Source organism: Bombus flavifrons, chromosome 1 (genome assembly GCF_040668555.2).
Source record: "Bombus flavifrons isolate JBK064 chromosome 1, iyBomFlav1_principal, whole genome shotgun sequence".
Lineage (NCBI taxonomy): Eukaryota > Metazoa > Arthropoda > Insecta > Hymenoptera > Apidae > Bombus > Bombus flavifrons.
This window is the reverse complement of record NC_138442.1, coordinates 18,067,948-18,084,964: the sequence shown is the minus strand read 5'-3', so window position 1 is coordinate 18,084,964 and position 17,017 is coordinate 18,067,948. Positions and strand designations below refer to the sequence as shown.

The window sequence follows — 17,017 nt, the reverse complement described above, 5'->3', positions numbered from 1 at the left end:
ATAGTGAAAATTTTAACGAAAAGTATGAAATGAAATAAGAAGAAGGAGATAATGCATGGACGAATCTAAGTTGATGAAGAGTTCTACTTGTAAATTGACTTTAGAATATTCATTTACAGACTAGAATATCATTTAAATAAATCGCTGGTTTTTCTTCATCCAATATGATGGTCATTTTTCAATATCAATTTCTAATATTTTTGTTTCATAACGAGTAGGACAAATTTTGATTATCCCATCAGAAGATTGGTTTCATCTCGACGAACAATATTGAAAATAATTGAATATATTCCGTTACTATAACGATTACAAAAATCGATTTTTATGTTGTATATTTTGCACGATACATATATTTTGTACAATACATATATTTTGTATTAGAGCATAGCTCACACTTATTTCAATGTTTCACGCAGTATCTTATTATTGATACGAAGTACAACAAAATATTGCAAAGCGTTGTATATAAGCTCGAGACTGTATTACGATGGAACGTCTCTTTTAATATATTATCCGAAATTGGTAACATATTGAGCTCGCAAGGACTGCAAGAGGTTCAGGAAACATTGATGCAATATGCTGCTGTCAATACAAGTTTCATTATACTCCTACATCATGTACCGTATAACAAGCTTCTTTGACAGAGATAAATTAATTTTAATACACGAGAGACACCAATTTAAACTTCGTAACATTGGCAAAACTATTATCTCTGCAATTTAAATTACAAATTCTAAAGAGACAAATGATCAACATATCTATCTAAATATTCGCAATTTACTTACTACCGTAAAAAAAATATATGACCTATTTTTGTCTTTGTTCTTTATCCACCAACTTCGTTTAATTTTCCCAGAATCAAACAACTCCATTAAAATTTCATTTATCAAGCGAGATTAGCGAAACGAACGTAAAGAATGACGACTTTCTTGCATACTTAACCCATAGGACTCAACGTCTAAAGACACAGAAAATTCCAACTAGCAGAATTTTTCGAAGCACTGTGTGTTTGCTCACACGACCCTCCGAGGGGTTAAACCATTTTCCTGGACGCATACCAGCCGCCATGGAGCAGCGAATAATTTCATCCTTCGCATGGAGATTGTCCAGGAGCCATCGCACAATGGTCGTTGGGAGGACGTAGCCGTGGTCCCCCTAATGGGAATGTTAGGGAAGACGACCTCGTGTTTGGAATAACACGTTGCAATCTACAACGGTTAGAACGATGTAGCAATAATACAAGCGAACGATACATCGTCATGTGCACGTTCATCCGTGTATACGTATATACCGATGGTTATAAGCATTAGGATTTTAGGATACCTTTTGGATATTTAGCATAAATTGAATGGTCATTGAATAGTTGTGCGGAACGCAGTGCCAGGCTTTTGGGTAGAAGACGTGTCCAACTGGAATTTCTTCCTGACGTTTCGTTAACGTTACAGGTAGCTTATTCAAGATCTGAAGAAAAAAGTTTTCGTTGCGTGCTTTTAGACCTTGAAGAAACTAGCTGCAAAACGTGGGAAAGAAATTCCGTTTAGACACGGCTTCCACCTGAAAGCCTTCAACAACCCTGTGACGATTAATATTATTAAGCGTGACAATCTGGCTTGTGCAAGTCTTAACATATTATCGTTATCGTATAGTATTAAATATTTTTTTTTATTATTTAATTTGTACTTTAGAATTTGTCCAGCTGGACATTTGGTAAATTTTTCTAACTTAATTGCTAAATAACATGTGCATGACTACCCCTAGCGGGATACCATCTTCGGAATACCATCTTCGATACCATAGTTCGGCTATTTTATTTCTTTAGTGAGGTCAGTGGGGTGTTTTCCTTTTAGTCTTCGTATTAAATATTATCGTTGATTTTATTTTCCATTGATTATTAGTTTCTTGAAACTCAATACACTGACGTATTAACTACATCAGTTACTTGACTCGATATGTTATTGGTAAATGGTCAAGTTCATAATCACGATCCTGGACCTTATGATCAGCTAATTCAACAAGATAGCAAACATACTTTTTACTCATTAACTTATTATTAACTCACATACTATATTTTAGTAGCATTTCCCTGTTTGTTACTATAAATTGATGAAATTATTTTGCTCGATTTTTGATCGATTTGATTTGATCGTAAACATTAATATGCATAAGAGCGTGCGTTTGAAACACAAGAGCACGGACTCAGTCGTGGATGCTATCACGAGGACTCGCGTGAAAATGTTTGCGCAGGTGCATCCGTGTCGGGTACAGGTATGCTCGCTAACAAAGGCTGCATTATGAAGATACAATGATGCTGCATAGGGGGCCGCTCGCTGTGGGGCGGATTTTAATCGAATTACATCGTCCGATCGACGTGATTCGCTGGGATTATTTCGGGTTAATGCTCCGCCAACGCTGGTACACGCGCCACGCCGTTAATGGAACTGACGAACTTTCGTCTGTCGCGTCACTGCCTCTATGTAGTTTGTGCAGAACCTGAAGTTGATTGAAGCTTGCAGTTTCTGATTGTAATTCTTTGTGCGTGGAAAATGGGATGTTGCTGTAGATTCTTGTTTTTTTCTGTTTTTTTTTTCTTTACGTGTCATCTGAATGGAAGATAACATATTTATTATAGTCTTTAATTTTTATTGTTAGCTAAGTTAGTTAATTTAATGGATTAGTACGTTACAGTTATTAAAAATGACGTATTTATTTTACGCATATATATTTTTTAAATCTTGTTTTATTCGTCTGTTCGAAATGAAATTCTCAAATCTTGTGAATTTCATATTTTTATAAACAAATAAAGGAGTAGAGTCTCTGCCAACGATAAGCAGAGATTTGTCTCGGTCTCTGAATGTTATAACAAAAATTGTACGTTGGAAATTTTATATATTTTTACGTATTTAGATATTTTATAAATACATAGAGTTGACCAGTCTGTCTGCTGCTATTATACTATTGCGTTTCACTGCTATATCATCGTATCGATACGAAGCAATCTGTCCATTGCGATTATTGATTTCTGCATTTCGTATCAAAGCGAGGAGTTCCAAAGGTCACAAATAAAATTCCACCTATAGAGCGACAAAACTCGATATTTTTTCTCTTTTCACTTGCTTGTGCGCGTGAAGCAAGTTTAAAGAATTATTTTAAAAATTGAATTCTTTTGCATGTTACCTGCGTGTACAGCTATTTTCCAATTTTCTCATATGTATGTATTCTCGTTTGTTAGCTTTTCACACGTGCAAAACTTGATCATTGTAAAGTGTTTCTAACGCAAAAATATATCCATGCGTTTTAAAATCTGTAATTTGTTCTTTCTATTAAAAAAACGAATATATTGACACAGAATATATTGAGATTGTTAATTAACCGAGTATCACGATAAATCGTATTAATTAATAAGATACTTTTAAACAATACTTAACAGCTTTTTATCTCGTGATTCTCTTCATTCCTTTCTCGCAATTCCCAAACGATGTCAATGAACCACCAAAGATGTTGCCAAGATAATATCTTGTTTTTAATTAACGTAAACGTAGCAATTACGAGGGGCCTCGTTGAAAGCATAGCCACAAACTGACCTGGCATAACAAAGGAGAGAAACGTTTTAAGTGTGCACCTTAAATTACACCAATTACACTTATCTCCGTCAAGTTAGAGTCCCACTTACCAAGGGGTTTAACGTGAATCCCCGTAAGGAATATTCCATTGCAATGATGTCATAAGCGCACTATGGTTCACGGCACAAAGATCTCAAATGTAATTACACGAAACCATTAATTTCACGCTACCGCTCAAATAATCAAATAACATTAACAATTCCATCAACTCCATTTCCGCTTCCAACAATGCTAATTTCGAGATGTAACAAATACCTCGAACGATGTTGCAGTCGACCAATAAAAGTGTCTTTATATTTTCGAATAAAAACTGTTCATACAATTATTGGCGAATTTATCTCGAATATTTTATAGCCTTTTTTGTTTGTTTTTAATCGAAAGAGTAATCATATTATTTGACATTTTGTTTTCTGTACAGGGAAATAAAGCTTGAAACGAAAGCTCGTATAATCGAAGGGTTGAAATATCGAAGAATGTGGTAAACAGAATCGACAGTGAAATTTCAAAACCTATACAATTTTCGCACATAATGGAAAATTTATTCTTTAAACATTTGGAATATCTGGAATAATATTTACCAGATGGAAAAACGATATAGAGATTTCAATTATTTTGAAGATGAAGTATATTCTGCTCGCAAAATTAATATAAAACTGACGATGGTATATATATAAAGAAAACTTTTCAAAGAAAATTAAACACAAAGAAGATAACGGCGTGCTTAAGTGGAGGAAAAACTTTCAAAAGTATTTAGAAGCGATTCAATTAAAAAGTATTTTTTAATCCCTTTTCCTCAATTATTAACTCGTAACTTACAAGATTATAAAAATTATTTGTAAAATAGAATTCCAAATTTATTACGCGAAAATACATCGAAAGCCTAATTATGCTCGCTCGTCGCATATAATTATTCGTATTGCGGAAGTCGCTCGATGACCCGGTTTGTATCGTTTTAACCGTTGAGAACCGAAAGCTGTCAGTTCGAAAGGTCGTGAGTACCTGCGTGTACCTGCCAGACTAGCCTGACATGCGTTGGCATCCCAGCATCCTTTTATGGGACTAAACTGCATTCTTCGACGACTTAACGTCGGGTTCGCCACGGCTCGATCCTCCTTAAAATAGGATCGATGTGTGGATCATACGCTGGCTATAGTGAACTTGAAATATTCGCCAGGATATTAATTAACAGAGAAAGTTTTAGAGTATGTGAGAGTGGAATTTCAATTACTTGGACGTCATATGTCACTTGTTGCGTTGCACATTGATAATGTAGGGGAGAGTTGATGAAATTGAGTCATTGAATCGTTAGCCTGGTTTTAGATGATGTATGTAGGAGAATATTAATATCATTATCGGTTGATGTATGGAAAGTACTTAGTGACTGAGTATATTTGTTTTTCGTAACGCTTAATGATTCTGGAACATTGAAGAAAGATTTAAAGATCAGTTCTTAATGCGATAGCGTAATATATTTGTGCTCGATTTGAAATACAATTTACTTGTCTTTAATTTCATGGATAAATGAAATACACTCAGCGAAATTAATAGTTTTTCGACGATGAGATTTACCGAAGCAATTATGTTTCATTAAAAAATTCAAAATTGAAATTTTTTATCACGTACTTCCTTGCTAGCTCCCTTATAGTGAGTTACTGGTGTTTTAGTTTCCTTAAAATATTTAGTAGATTTTAAAACGAGTTTTAAAAAGAGTTAACAAACTCATAGCTAATCTCTATATTATGTTAGTGTACCTGGAAGATATATCTTCACCGATGAAATTTATTTCAGCTAAAATAATAATTTCAATCTTATCCAAAGGTGAATTTAAAAGAATCACATATACATATATAAAGTGTCGAATAATTCAACAAATTCGAGATGATTTTGAAATATAGTTATATCACAATAAATCAATAAATATGATAGCGACATCCAATATATTAATTTCGGTATAAATCTTGGAGTTTCGTAATTGAATGTCAAAGTGACCGATCAAGAGACATTTAAAGCTGAATTAGAAGGGAAATTAATTTCTCTAATTCGAGATTAATTTCCAATCACGTTTGATCACTCGTGCATGGCAGTTACTCACGTAGCGGTTTCTACTAATTACTTCTTGATTAAAACCTTTGGCTACGCTTTCGATCGTCTTCGTGGCTCGCACGATCTACATTGCGGAAATGTCATCGTTTAATTCATGATTAATTGAGGTGACGAAACTGCGGGCTAATTATCGGCATACCTCTAAGAGTACGCTGCAGAATGCAGTAATTAAGAACGGGCAATAATTAATGGATTTTACTTTTACTTCTCTTGTTGAAGATAAAAGGTAGCGTCTTGAAGAATTGGCGAATTACAGTCGAATGATTGCATTGTTGTTTCATAATGAAATTCTCTGAATTAAATTTCTTCGAGCAAAGTATTCATGATAAAAAGGAAGAAATAGAAATTTAACTGTAAATAATGGAAAATAGTTTTTATATGTCGTAGCTATATTTTCATTTAATTTGTCTCATTTTATTTCTAAAAATTTGATTTACATTATATGGAAATAAATACTCGAATGTATATTATTTCAATGATGGAAAATTAAAGTCTTTTTTCTTCAATTTTATGTAGTCGGAAAAGCATTGAAGTATTTGAACACTAAAATGTCATAGGTTGCTTTCTGAACTTCAGCCGAGAATGTTTCAAGGTAATTGAGGATTAAGCTTTGAAAACGTTCCAACGGTTTCCGTTAATTCAGTTGAAAGGAACTTTGATCATTCCGACAAACTGTCATTCAGTTTCCATTATTCAATTGCTGTTTCAAAAGTTGTCAAAGGCAAACGTAGATAATCGTAAAAAGTGGAAGCTTTCAATGCTCATTTTTCCTTATAACATATCGTTATCGTATCATTAATTTATCTGCCACACGATAATATCCAATTACTTTGTAGAAACAGCAAATTGTAGATTCCAGCTTTTACCGTATAATTAGCAGTTTATTAAATTCTCCATTGAATCGTAATAACGATACGTTATACAATTTTTTGTGATAGCAATTACTCGTTACTCGCATCACTGGCAATAAATTGTTTCTTAATATTTAACCGACTAATTGTAATCACTTGAGTTTACCAGTGATTTTTCACGTACGTTAAGCAACAAAACGTAGAATAAATAAAAGCAGAAAATAAAGTAAATAGCAGAAAATGGTCCAAAAAAGGAATTTTTATAATATGTGTATGATCGAAACGTTCACGCTCTGTGGAAAAAAATCATATTGCGATAGAATATAATTACATAAAGCAAGAAATTTCATTGCATGTGTAAGTGAAGTATTCTCATTCGTTTTAAAGTTTTTTGCACTTTTTCATTCATCTGAATGTAAAAATATCGATAGATTTGCATATCCAGAACAAAATTTCGTGATATGATCGAACAACTCTATTCCATTATAAATTTTGTAATTTTACAAAACCAACCTTTCTATCGATAAAAATAGTATTCTATATTCAGAGCCAAAAAATTTCGAAATACAGTTGAACAATTTTTGCCTGTTTTAACTTGTTCCCATTTTACAAAATCTATCGTCCAATAGCAAGCGTATAAATAAAGACAAGTTTTTATACCAAAAATACAATTCGTTTTAATTTGCAATTACTGTTCTGTTCTGAACTTCCTGAAACTTTTAATTAAAAATCATTTCGTAATATACGTAGCTGAATCCCGCGAACAAATGTTTCCTTATTTACACGTTTACCGTTGCAAATCTCCGATTCCTAGTTTCAAAAAATTATAAAGCTCTTTTCATATCGCGAATGAACTATACACAATGTGTTCGACGAAGAACAATAAACATTTGATAGAACATACGGTACGTACAAAACGTACTTTTTTCATTGATGAGGAAACGGGGTCGTTCACGGTTCAACCACACCGATAGTGTGACGCGCTCGTTAATTTAGGCTAAGATCATCAAGGCGCCACGTTTCCTCGGCGACATTCGTCAAAGTCGCGGCATGACATCATTGTTTGCCCTGAAAAATGGATGGCGAGGATCCCGTTGTCATAGCACGGAGGCACTTTAATTGAACTCACTTGAAGCCTCAGTGAAACACGAGGCGGCGGTTTTCCTCGTAAGCGAGCCACGTTCATTGTTTGCCTCCGTTTCGTTTGAAACGTTCGTTCTATCTCGTAGCGACATTTTGCTTCCCGAAATAGCCGCTCGAGTTGCAGAAACGGCTAGGATTTTATGGGATTCAATTGATTAGAAGGACGAGCTCGCTTTGTACGTGCCTGCAATCTCTGAGAGGAGGAAACGTGGCTTGTTGGTCGCTAATTCTGTGAATGTTGATAGGCAAGTTTGCGTCGTTTTTATTCTTTCAAAGAAAATCAAATCGATCGTTTTATCTGAAATTTGTATCAATCAATCTCTAATTTATTGTTACATATTTTTGATTATCTTCTGATTTTCTTCTATCTATTTGGCATATGCCTTTTCCTTCTTTTTTTTGTCACACTTGAATGTTCCACTGCTGTTATTAATTCTTTCAGCACCGATGATTATTTGAACTCTGTAGAAATTCCTTTTTGATCTGTTATTAATAACAATAACAATAACAATAACAATAACAATAACAATGACAATGACAATGACAATGACAATGACAATGACAATGACAATGACAATGACAATGACAATGACAATAACAACAATGATAATGATAATAATAATAACAACTCTCAACTATGAAGATTTACAGTATGAACGGTTGGTGCATAAATTTTGTATTTCTTTTGCAGCAAAAATGTGTGAAAGCGCGTGCCCTGTACGACAATATCGCGGAAGCTCCGGACGAGCTTGCTTTTCGAAAGGGCGATGTTCTTACTGTCCTGGAACAAAACACCGCTGGCCTCGAGGGATGGTGGCTGTGCGCTCTGCGAGGTAGACAGGTAATTACCTTCTTTAACGGAACTTTCCGTCTTTTTTACTTTTCAACAAGAAGCTGATTATATTTTACTCGGCTACAGTATTTTACGTAAAAAAATACGGCGAGACTAGTCTTACAGTCGAGTCTCGTTGCGTAAATAACTTAGTGTTATTAATTAATTAACCGTGTAATTACCTCGTATAACGTAAAATTCCTTAGAGAAATGGAAGTTCATTAAGGTTTTGGATAAATGTTTAAATATTATACGTTGACGTTACGGTTTGATTATAAAAGAAGAATTCTTGCGAGAGTGTGTTGAATCTTTGATGCTATATGAAATTGCTTTTTTTATGAATATTATGTGTCAAAAGAGATTAAGTTGTTACGAAACTATTAAGTTGTCCGGAAAGTGTTTTTCTTTCGCAAACGTGTTTTTTTTAATAACAATGCACCTTCATACAAACATGAAACCAAGTCTGTGTAATATTTATCTCAACAGAATAAAATGGATCGTACGTAATTCGACAAAATAATATAAAACAGAAAATGTTATGCGTCTATTATTTCCTCATAAAACGAAAGAAACTTTTCGGACAACCTAATACAAATGAAGGTATTTCTAGATTGGTTTAATTATTAGAATATTCAATATTTTTGTCTTGTAGAAGCTGCTCAGAAGCCGTACTGATCAACTCTATGAAATTGAAAAGTAGAGAAAAATTGTATAATAATATTGCAGACATATCTTTTTATTACCTTGCAGTTTATAATTTTTTATATCATCTACAAGTTAATGCGATAAATAAATTCATAGAAGAAATTCATTAGTTTTTTGAAATGATCGATGTATGCAATATGATACAAACAAAATATGCTGTTGATCAGTTTGGTTTTTCAGAGTTCGATACATAGCTATAGGATATTTTTTTAACGTTTCTTAAATTCTTAGATAAGAAATCACGAATGGTGACTCCCTATACGTTTCAAGCTATTCTTTTTAATGGTTTTTAACTTTCAATTTAGAACCAAGAACAGAGATATATCGCGAAATTATCAAAACTAATTCGAAAGGTATATAATCTTTCTCGGGAAAGAAATTGCATTCTATAAAACTGTCTTTTACACATCGATTTTCAGAAGCGAACGTTTCACTTGTAAACAGTTCCCACGCGTCTCTTGAAATCTTCAAGTTAATTATCATTTCATCTTTAATTAATCTTCGATTATCATTTTGCCTACAAGCTTCCCAGCAAGCTATTCGGTAATACAATTCTTTGTCAATCGATTCAGCATCAAAGTTCCACATTTGCGTAAGTCTCTATCTGCATACAATAGCCAGCATACATTCTCATATAGCTAAATAGAAAGCTTCAACCATCGTCCATCATCGAAGCTCTCTTTAACCAGCTTCCCACTCTGATCCTTAAAAGATTTCGCAATTGCCCTAGTTGACGATCGAACAGCCACTTACGTAAACGTCCGCGTTCATCGAGATCACATGTGTTCGCTCGTGAAAGCCTCTCGGTGGCTCTATCAATGTCCGACAGACTTTATCAGCTGTTCTAGACAAGAAACACACAAGCCAGAGTATGGGCGCCATCAGAATATTATTTATTCTCTTTGCATTCACCGATGATATATCAGGCGACCCAACGTCATTCACGATATGTTGTGGATACTTAATTTCCAGGCGATATCTAATTTTAAATGTATACACTCCACGATAATAAAATATATATATCGTTTATAAAGAATATGTATAATTTATAAGCTTTGCCAAATGCAAAGCCGGACAAAATGTAAAGTACAAATTAAATAATAAAAAAAGAAAAATTGTATAATCTTTAGAACACTTAACAGAAGTTAGGTGAGTGTTAATAGGGAATAGGTTGTTAGGAAATTATTAAAATCTTTGAAAATAATCTTGCATCTCATTTCAAATGTTTCGCTACGAAGGAATTGTATATTCAATAACAGTGACCTGGTTGATTACGTATATGTAAATTGAATTTCTGTGTTATCTATTTAGTTATTAAATGTTTCAACGAATTGTAAGTCAAATACAGATACTGAACACTTTTTGGATTCTGACTTCTCGTATTAAGTTTGATATTAAATTTGTTCAATTCTGATCAGGATTTTATAGCAACGCGTAATTATTAATTAATTACTTTTCTATAACTTTACAAACAGCTATTGCTCATTTTTATCTTATACTTTAGATCGATATCCTGAACAAACCCAATATACTGGTCCTTTCAATATTTTCTCAGATCTAGATCGATCATGGTGTTTTATAGTTCCAAGGCGCTTATAATCAAGACATATATAATTCGTAATAGCAAATAAATCTATTAAAAGTGTGACATATATTTCATTTAGTATCGTTCACTTCGGCTTGCGACTTGTATCCTATCGAAAGCTTTCACAAAATCACAGAGTTAAATGTCAATAAAGACAGATCTCGATTAGATCCGTTTCAGTCTCTACAAACTTGCATATAGTACAATTTATTTTCAAAACGAACGACATAGCACGTAAAGAACGAGAGATTCCTAAATAAAGAAGTTTATACATACAAGAGATGGACAATTCAATTGACGAGTCAACTCGTCCTCCCCTTAACAGTTGAAGATTAACAGGTTAAACGAGCAGATTAATAACTTGACTACCACGATGGTCATCGGTGACTCACGTTTTTCTTAGTAAATTCTCCAAAACGATTAAAATAAGATAAATTTCACGGATCAAAAACTGCTCAACAATGTAAATGACAGATAACATTGGCAGTAAAAGGTTCGCAAATACTTTGTAATAATTTAATAGTTAAATACTATGGTGTAACATACTCCAATTTATTGTCCACTCTCCCCCTCTCTCCATGTCAGGACAAAATGCATATAAAATTAGCCTAGCAGTCAATGTATTGACAATGCAAGTGTCGCATGAACGACGTCGCAACTCAAATGAAAGAGCTATGCTGCTCGATGCGACTAGACTCGTTTATCTGGACAAAGACGTTGTTCCTTTCTTTCTCTCCTCTTCTCTTAGCACATGACACGGCATTATTATCGCGGAAATGGGACGTTAGGCCGCACCGTTACAGCCTCTGATCTAAGATCTTCATCTACAACTTTAGGAGAAGAGAGAGAAAGAGAGACAGAGAGAGAGAGGAGAGCCGTAAGAACGAGCTCGAAAGTGCGATCCAGCTAGAATCGTTTCCGCGTTCGACATCTGTTCGAAAAATTTCGAAACGATGCGATGTCTGGCGGTTCCACGACCTACGGCAATCTCCTTGCCATGCTTATCTATGATATTCTGAAACCTATCCCTACATCGTAGCAGCAGTACACGTCATGTCTGTTCGGACAACACGCTGGATGCTCTTGGAATGCGGAGAAACGATGATGGTTAAGCGAGGTCGGTTCTTACCGGTCGTAACTTGTCACAAGATGAATTTATCGGAACATTGTTAGAAGGAAGGAAGTTCGACTGGAATTTTTTGTGCGCCGAGTCGAACCGTATTCTTTTTCGTGAAAGAGTTAGATCAGCTTCGAGGGTGATTTTTTTCGTGGAAGCTTTTTAAGTTAATTTTTCAGGGAAATTTGTTCGGTCGCTTTTCAAGGCTTTGTGATTTATTCCGTTCATAAGCATAAGCAGTACACTGTAATTGTGTCGATAATTTGTGTTATACGAACTTTGTCTTGCGTTATTGTCTCTATGTGTTGCTATATGAACTGTTTTAAATTTGGAGATAAATTCGTTTATTTTGTAAGTAGATAGATAGATAGATAGATAGATTTACAAATTTATTAATTGTATTATTTTTGAAAAAAGAAAATTGAGTATCGTTAGTATCTATGACTGATAATACGAATATTTTATTGTAGTAATATTTCTTTCATACAATTTTTCGTAAAAAGTTTCTTCATATAGCGTTTCACAAATGAAGCGGTAATGTGATTAATACTATAATAACAGCAGTATAACTATGAGTAAAACGATTGATATATTGGTATATTGCAGTACAATTTATGTTCGACTGACAGCTGTGGTGTTTTCAAACATTGACTTTAAAAGCTTGTCGATTCGTTATACTCACATTCTTCGCTTTTAAAACGCATTGGTCATCCTTGGAAGTGCTCTTACGTTTCACTGCACATAAACACAGGTATAGTAAGTACATTCCTTGCTGACGTTTAGCTCGTTTGACGAAGACGCATTCTTAGAATGGCTTTCTGATTATTGAAATCATATTTGTTTTTTAATAATAACGCTTTATACGAACGACGAGCGTTTTCTGATTTTTCTTTTTATGACACAATATTGCATATTTTATTTTCGGCTAATATTCTCACGTGTTATTTAGTCAATAGTCTATATCGACTAAATCGATCAAACATATTTAATTCACATAAAAGCTTAATTAGTCATAAGAATTCATCATCCAAAGATACAGCATAAAGGTTATGAACTTTTGTATTCTACGATTAAATAAAAAAATGAATCGTATATACATTTTACTCTATAAATTTTTTTATTGAAAATTCGTATATTTATATATTTTTTTAATTCCTGATTGACAGCTGTGGTATTTTCAAATTTAGAAATTGATTCGTTATACTTCATATTCTTCGCTTTTATATTTTTTATAATATATTTAATTGTCGCATATCATTCGCTAAATTTCTTTTTTTTTATTATTATTGTTTAACTTGTACTTTACAATTTGTCCAGCTGGACATTTGGTAAATTGTTCGCTAAATGCGTAAAATTTATCTCCCACATTATTTCTAAAATTTATTTCATCTAACTCTATTCACGAAAGACAAGTTTTTCTCCAAAACGTATTAGTAGATCACTGATTTTTACGAAGATTCGTACTTTTGAAAATATAATTAACAAAGTACAGACACGGTAAAAAATTGTTTTGCATATCAAATACTATACAATATTATACAAAGCTTATACTATACTTTGGATATTTCATATATTTCTCTCATACTGTGTGCATTCTGTGCTATTTTCCACTTTCCAAATTAACTCTAAATACACAAAAATTCGTAATAGTCTACTTATTAATACGCATCTCTGTATCCAGTTGTATTTCTTCTAGCGGAGATTCTGTTTCGCAACGTCTTGCTCGTAGAATCTATCATTCGCCGTATCAATCCCTTCAACGTAGACAGAAGGCACGGTATAACGCATATGGTGCTCATTGAAAAGGAACTGTTGGGGGTGGTTCGAATTGGAAATTGGAAAACAGGGGTACGCCGATGTACTACAAGTTTACGAGGAAATTACTCGCGTTCGCGTTACGAATAACTGCAGCTGCGACCCGATGCACGACTGCCTCATCCTTTATTTACAAGCCACTGCGTTACACGATAAATGCATCAACGTGGAGCAGTTATAAAATTTCAACTTTCACTTGCCTGAATTATCAACTTTCTGCGTAAAGCGTAATTCGTACGTTTAGTTTCGAAGTTGTGCATTAATCTCGTTCGTTGTGTTTTGCCCCGTCGCAACTTTTATATTTAACAATAACGAAGCTTTCTTCTATGATTAACTTTTAAAAGAAGTTGGAACCAAAAATAGGTCGTGTAATCGCATGAACGTGTTGTTCGATCGGTTAAAAGCCTCGATGTATTAAATTGTGAACGATGTTGAAAAGTATCGTTGTCGAAGATACTGATTTTTTTTACCAATATTTCTTTTGTTTAAACATTGTATCCATCTTAAACAATGAGACATGAAATCGTTTCTGGCGTTACTTCTCCTTTTTATGTTTAAGAATTTTATAAAAGGTTGTTGCGGCCTGCAAACTTCATGTAGTAATTAGCACAGGAAACTGAGAGCCAATTAAAACCGTTGTCTTTAACGTAAAGAACTGAAACTATTAAGTTTAACGATGTCTTAATAAGAGCCGACTAAATAACGATTAAAGAGCGAAAATAAAGATAAATTACGTGGAACTCATTCACAAATAAATATAACACTGTAGTAAAGATGATCTGAATTACGCTGCGATCTTCAACAAACTGCATCTTCTGTTAAATTTTCCTGTCAGAAACACAATAATATTGCTTCAACATCTTTTTCGAATTATCTGAAATCTAACAGATAAGATGATTGAAGATATTTCCAAAATATTTACTATAAACAATCACCGTTTTATTTTATGCTTCTCCAATATCAATTGATCATCGGTATAGCTTGAATTACCTTAGTATATACTTTAAGCCTCAAAATATACATATGTACAAAATGACAAAATCATCGCAAAGTAGCAAATTATCGTTAGACAATGTATTAGGTTGTCCGAAAAGTTTCTTTCGTTTTATAAAGAAATAATAGACGCACAATGTTTTTTTGTTTTATATTAGTTTATTGCATTATGCACGAACATAATAATAGAAATAGAACGAAATGAATCATATCTAATTCAATAAAATAATATAAAACAGAAATTGTTGTTCATCTATTATCACTTTATGAAACGAAAGAAACTTTTCGGACAACCTAATATTACTTAAATCTCAATATATATCACGTCTGTTAAACTTCAAGCCATTGGAACAATTGGATTTATTTGGTTTCCTCTGATATACGATACGATTTACGAGTCCTCGAGTTTCATTTAATGAGTCGAAACCAGGCCACGATCATTCGCACCGAAAGTTGCCTACAAAAGTGGTTTCGGTCTTCTTAACACCGGACACGTCATTGACTTCGAAGTCGATTTGTCTCGCACGTCCGCACGAAAATTAACGGCAGATGCGCCCCTGCGACATAACGGGTGTACGAACAGTTTCTGCTCGGAATAGGCTGTTTGTATCCGTTGATAGAGAGTCAATAGAATCCGTAATGGAGCAAGCCTCTGTCCCTGCATATTGTCGTTTTTCGCCTCCTACTCCTATGCTACGGCAAATGAACAGTTTTGTAGAGTTAGGTACACAGACTGACTTGGTGTTTCGAAAATGAACGCGCTGTTGTTAGTCACCGGTACACGCGAACTTGCCGCATATGCGTTCGCTTGCTCCTGTTTGTGCCCTGAACCGTTTAAACCGTTTGTTTGGAACAAGCGAATATTTCACGTATTAGGTCGTGAAATTGGTTAACTCCATTTTGCATGAAATACTGAATTTCAGTAGTCAGGTATACAATTAATATTCAACGTTTCGAAAAACAAAGGACTTTTCACGATTGTATTTATTACAGGCAGATAGTACGCGTAAACAATGTTTGTGTTTCTCATTTTTCTTCACGTTTCAATTTATTTCAATTTCAACCAACGTGATTTCCGAGCGTTTCACATATGAAAAGAGACGCGTGTTTTCTTTAAATGACAAATACTTTAGGGGCGTATTTTTGGTGATATATGTGCCACAGGCGAGGATTTCCAAGAGAAATATCTTTGTTAATATTGGTACTCCAACATTGAAATACTTGAACGCTTCCAATCGAAAACGCTAAGATCCATTATAAATGCTCCCTGGTATGTCACCAACGAACTAATACATCGCGACCTCATGATACCAACAGTCAAAGAGGAAATAGCAAAATATAGCGACAGATATAGCAAAAGAGTCAACAAACATCGAAACCCCCTAATTACTGGACTACTTGATACGTCGGACCAGATCCGCAGGCTGAAGAGACACTACCCGCTAGACCTAAACGCTAGATTCAATTAGTTATCTAAATTAAGTAATATTTACTTATTTATAATACTTACTTATAAATTATACTTATCTATAATAAGTATTAACTTATTATAAATAATTAGCCATGTCACTGCGCCACGCCAGAGAAAATTACTGAAAATTCTCAATGCGAGAATTAATTGTAAATTTTAATAAATAAAAATTAAAAAATATTGGTATTTGTATCGTCTATCACTTGAACGATCTGGATTTTCGGAGTTTAGTATCTTTATAGGTTTAGAGGAAGAATAAAAGATATATCGGATTAATTAAAATTGACTTTGCATTATATGTAAAAAAAAAAAAGTTCTAAAAGCGGTTCTAACTTTTTCATCATATTCCACAGGAAATTTACATCTTCTCATAAGGAAGTCTTTTCTTAATTTACAATTCTTCGATCATTATAATCTCTGTCTCTGTCAATCATCTAAGTGAAAAGTTCCTCTGTGCGAGCACACATTTAAACGAATTAAGTCACACTTACCAAATAGAAGCTTGCAACTTTACAATTAACTATTATGAAAGAGATAAAAAAATCCTAATAAATATCACCTCTGAAAGACGGTAATTACTGCTTCCTTTTTCAAACAAACCTAACCCATTTCCTGTGAACCCACCAGACATCATTCTCGATGCATGAAATCATATTTATACGACTAAAACCTGTTTTACCTGCTCGAATATAGGGCAAGAAAACATAGCCGGTCTAAACGAGCAAATATTCTTATGACAATTAAGCAAATCCACGACTTAACATAGTCACACCGCTAAATTA

At 33.8% G+C, this 17,017-nt stretch overlaps 1 protein-coding gene across 1 annotated transcript in view; it reads left to right on the top strand.

Annotated features, from left to right (window-relative positions):
* Positions 1-17,017, top strand: part of p130CAS (Serine_rich_CAS and FAT-like_CAS_C domain-containing protein p130CAS) — a 162,859-nt gene that overhangs the window by 86,019 nt on the left and 59,823 nt on the right. The window contains exon 2 of the mRNA XM_069114216.1: positions 8,409-8,558. Within this exon, the coding sequence (XP_068970317.1) occupies positions 8,409-8,558 (150 nt within the window). The remainder of the gene's footprint in view (positions 1-8,408; positions 8,559-17,017) is intronic.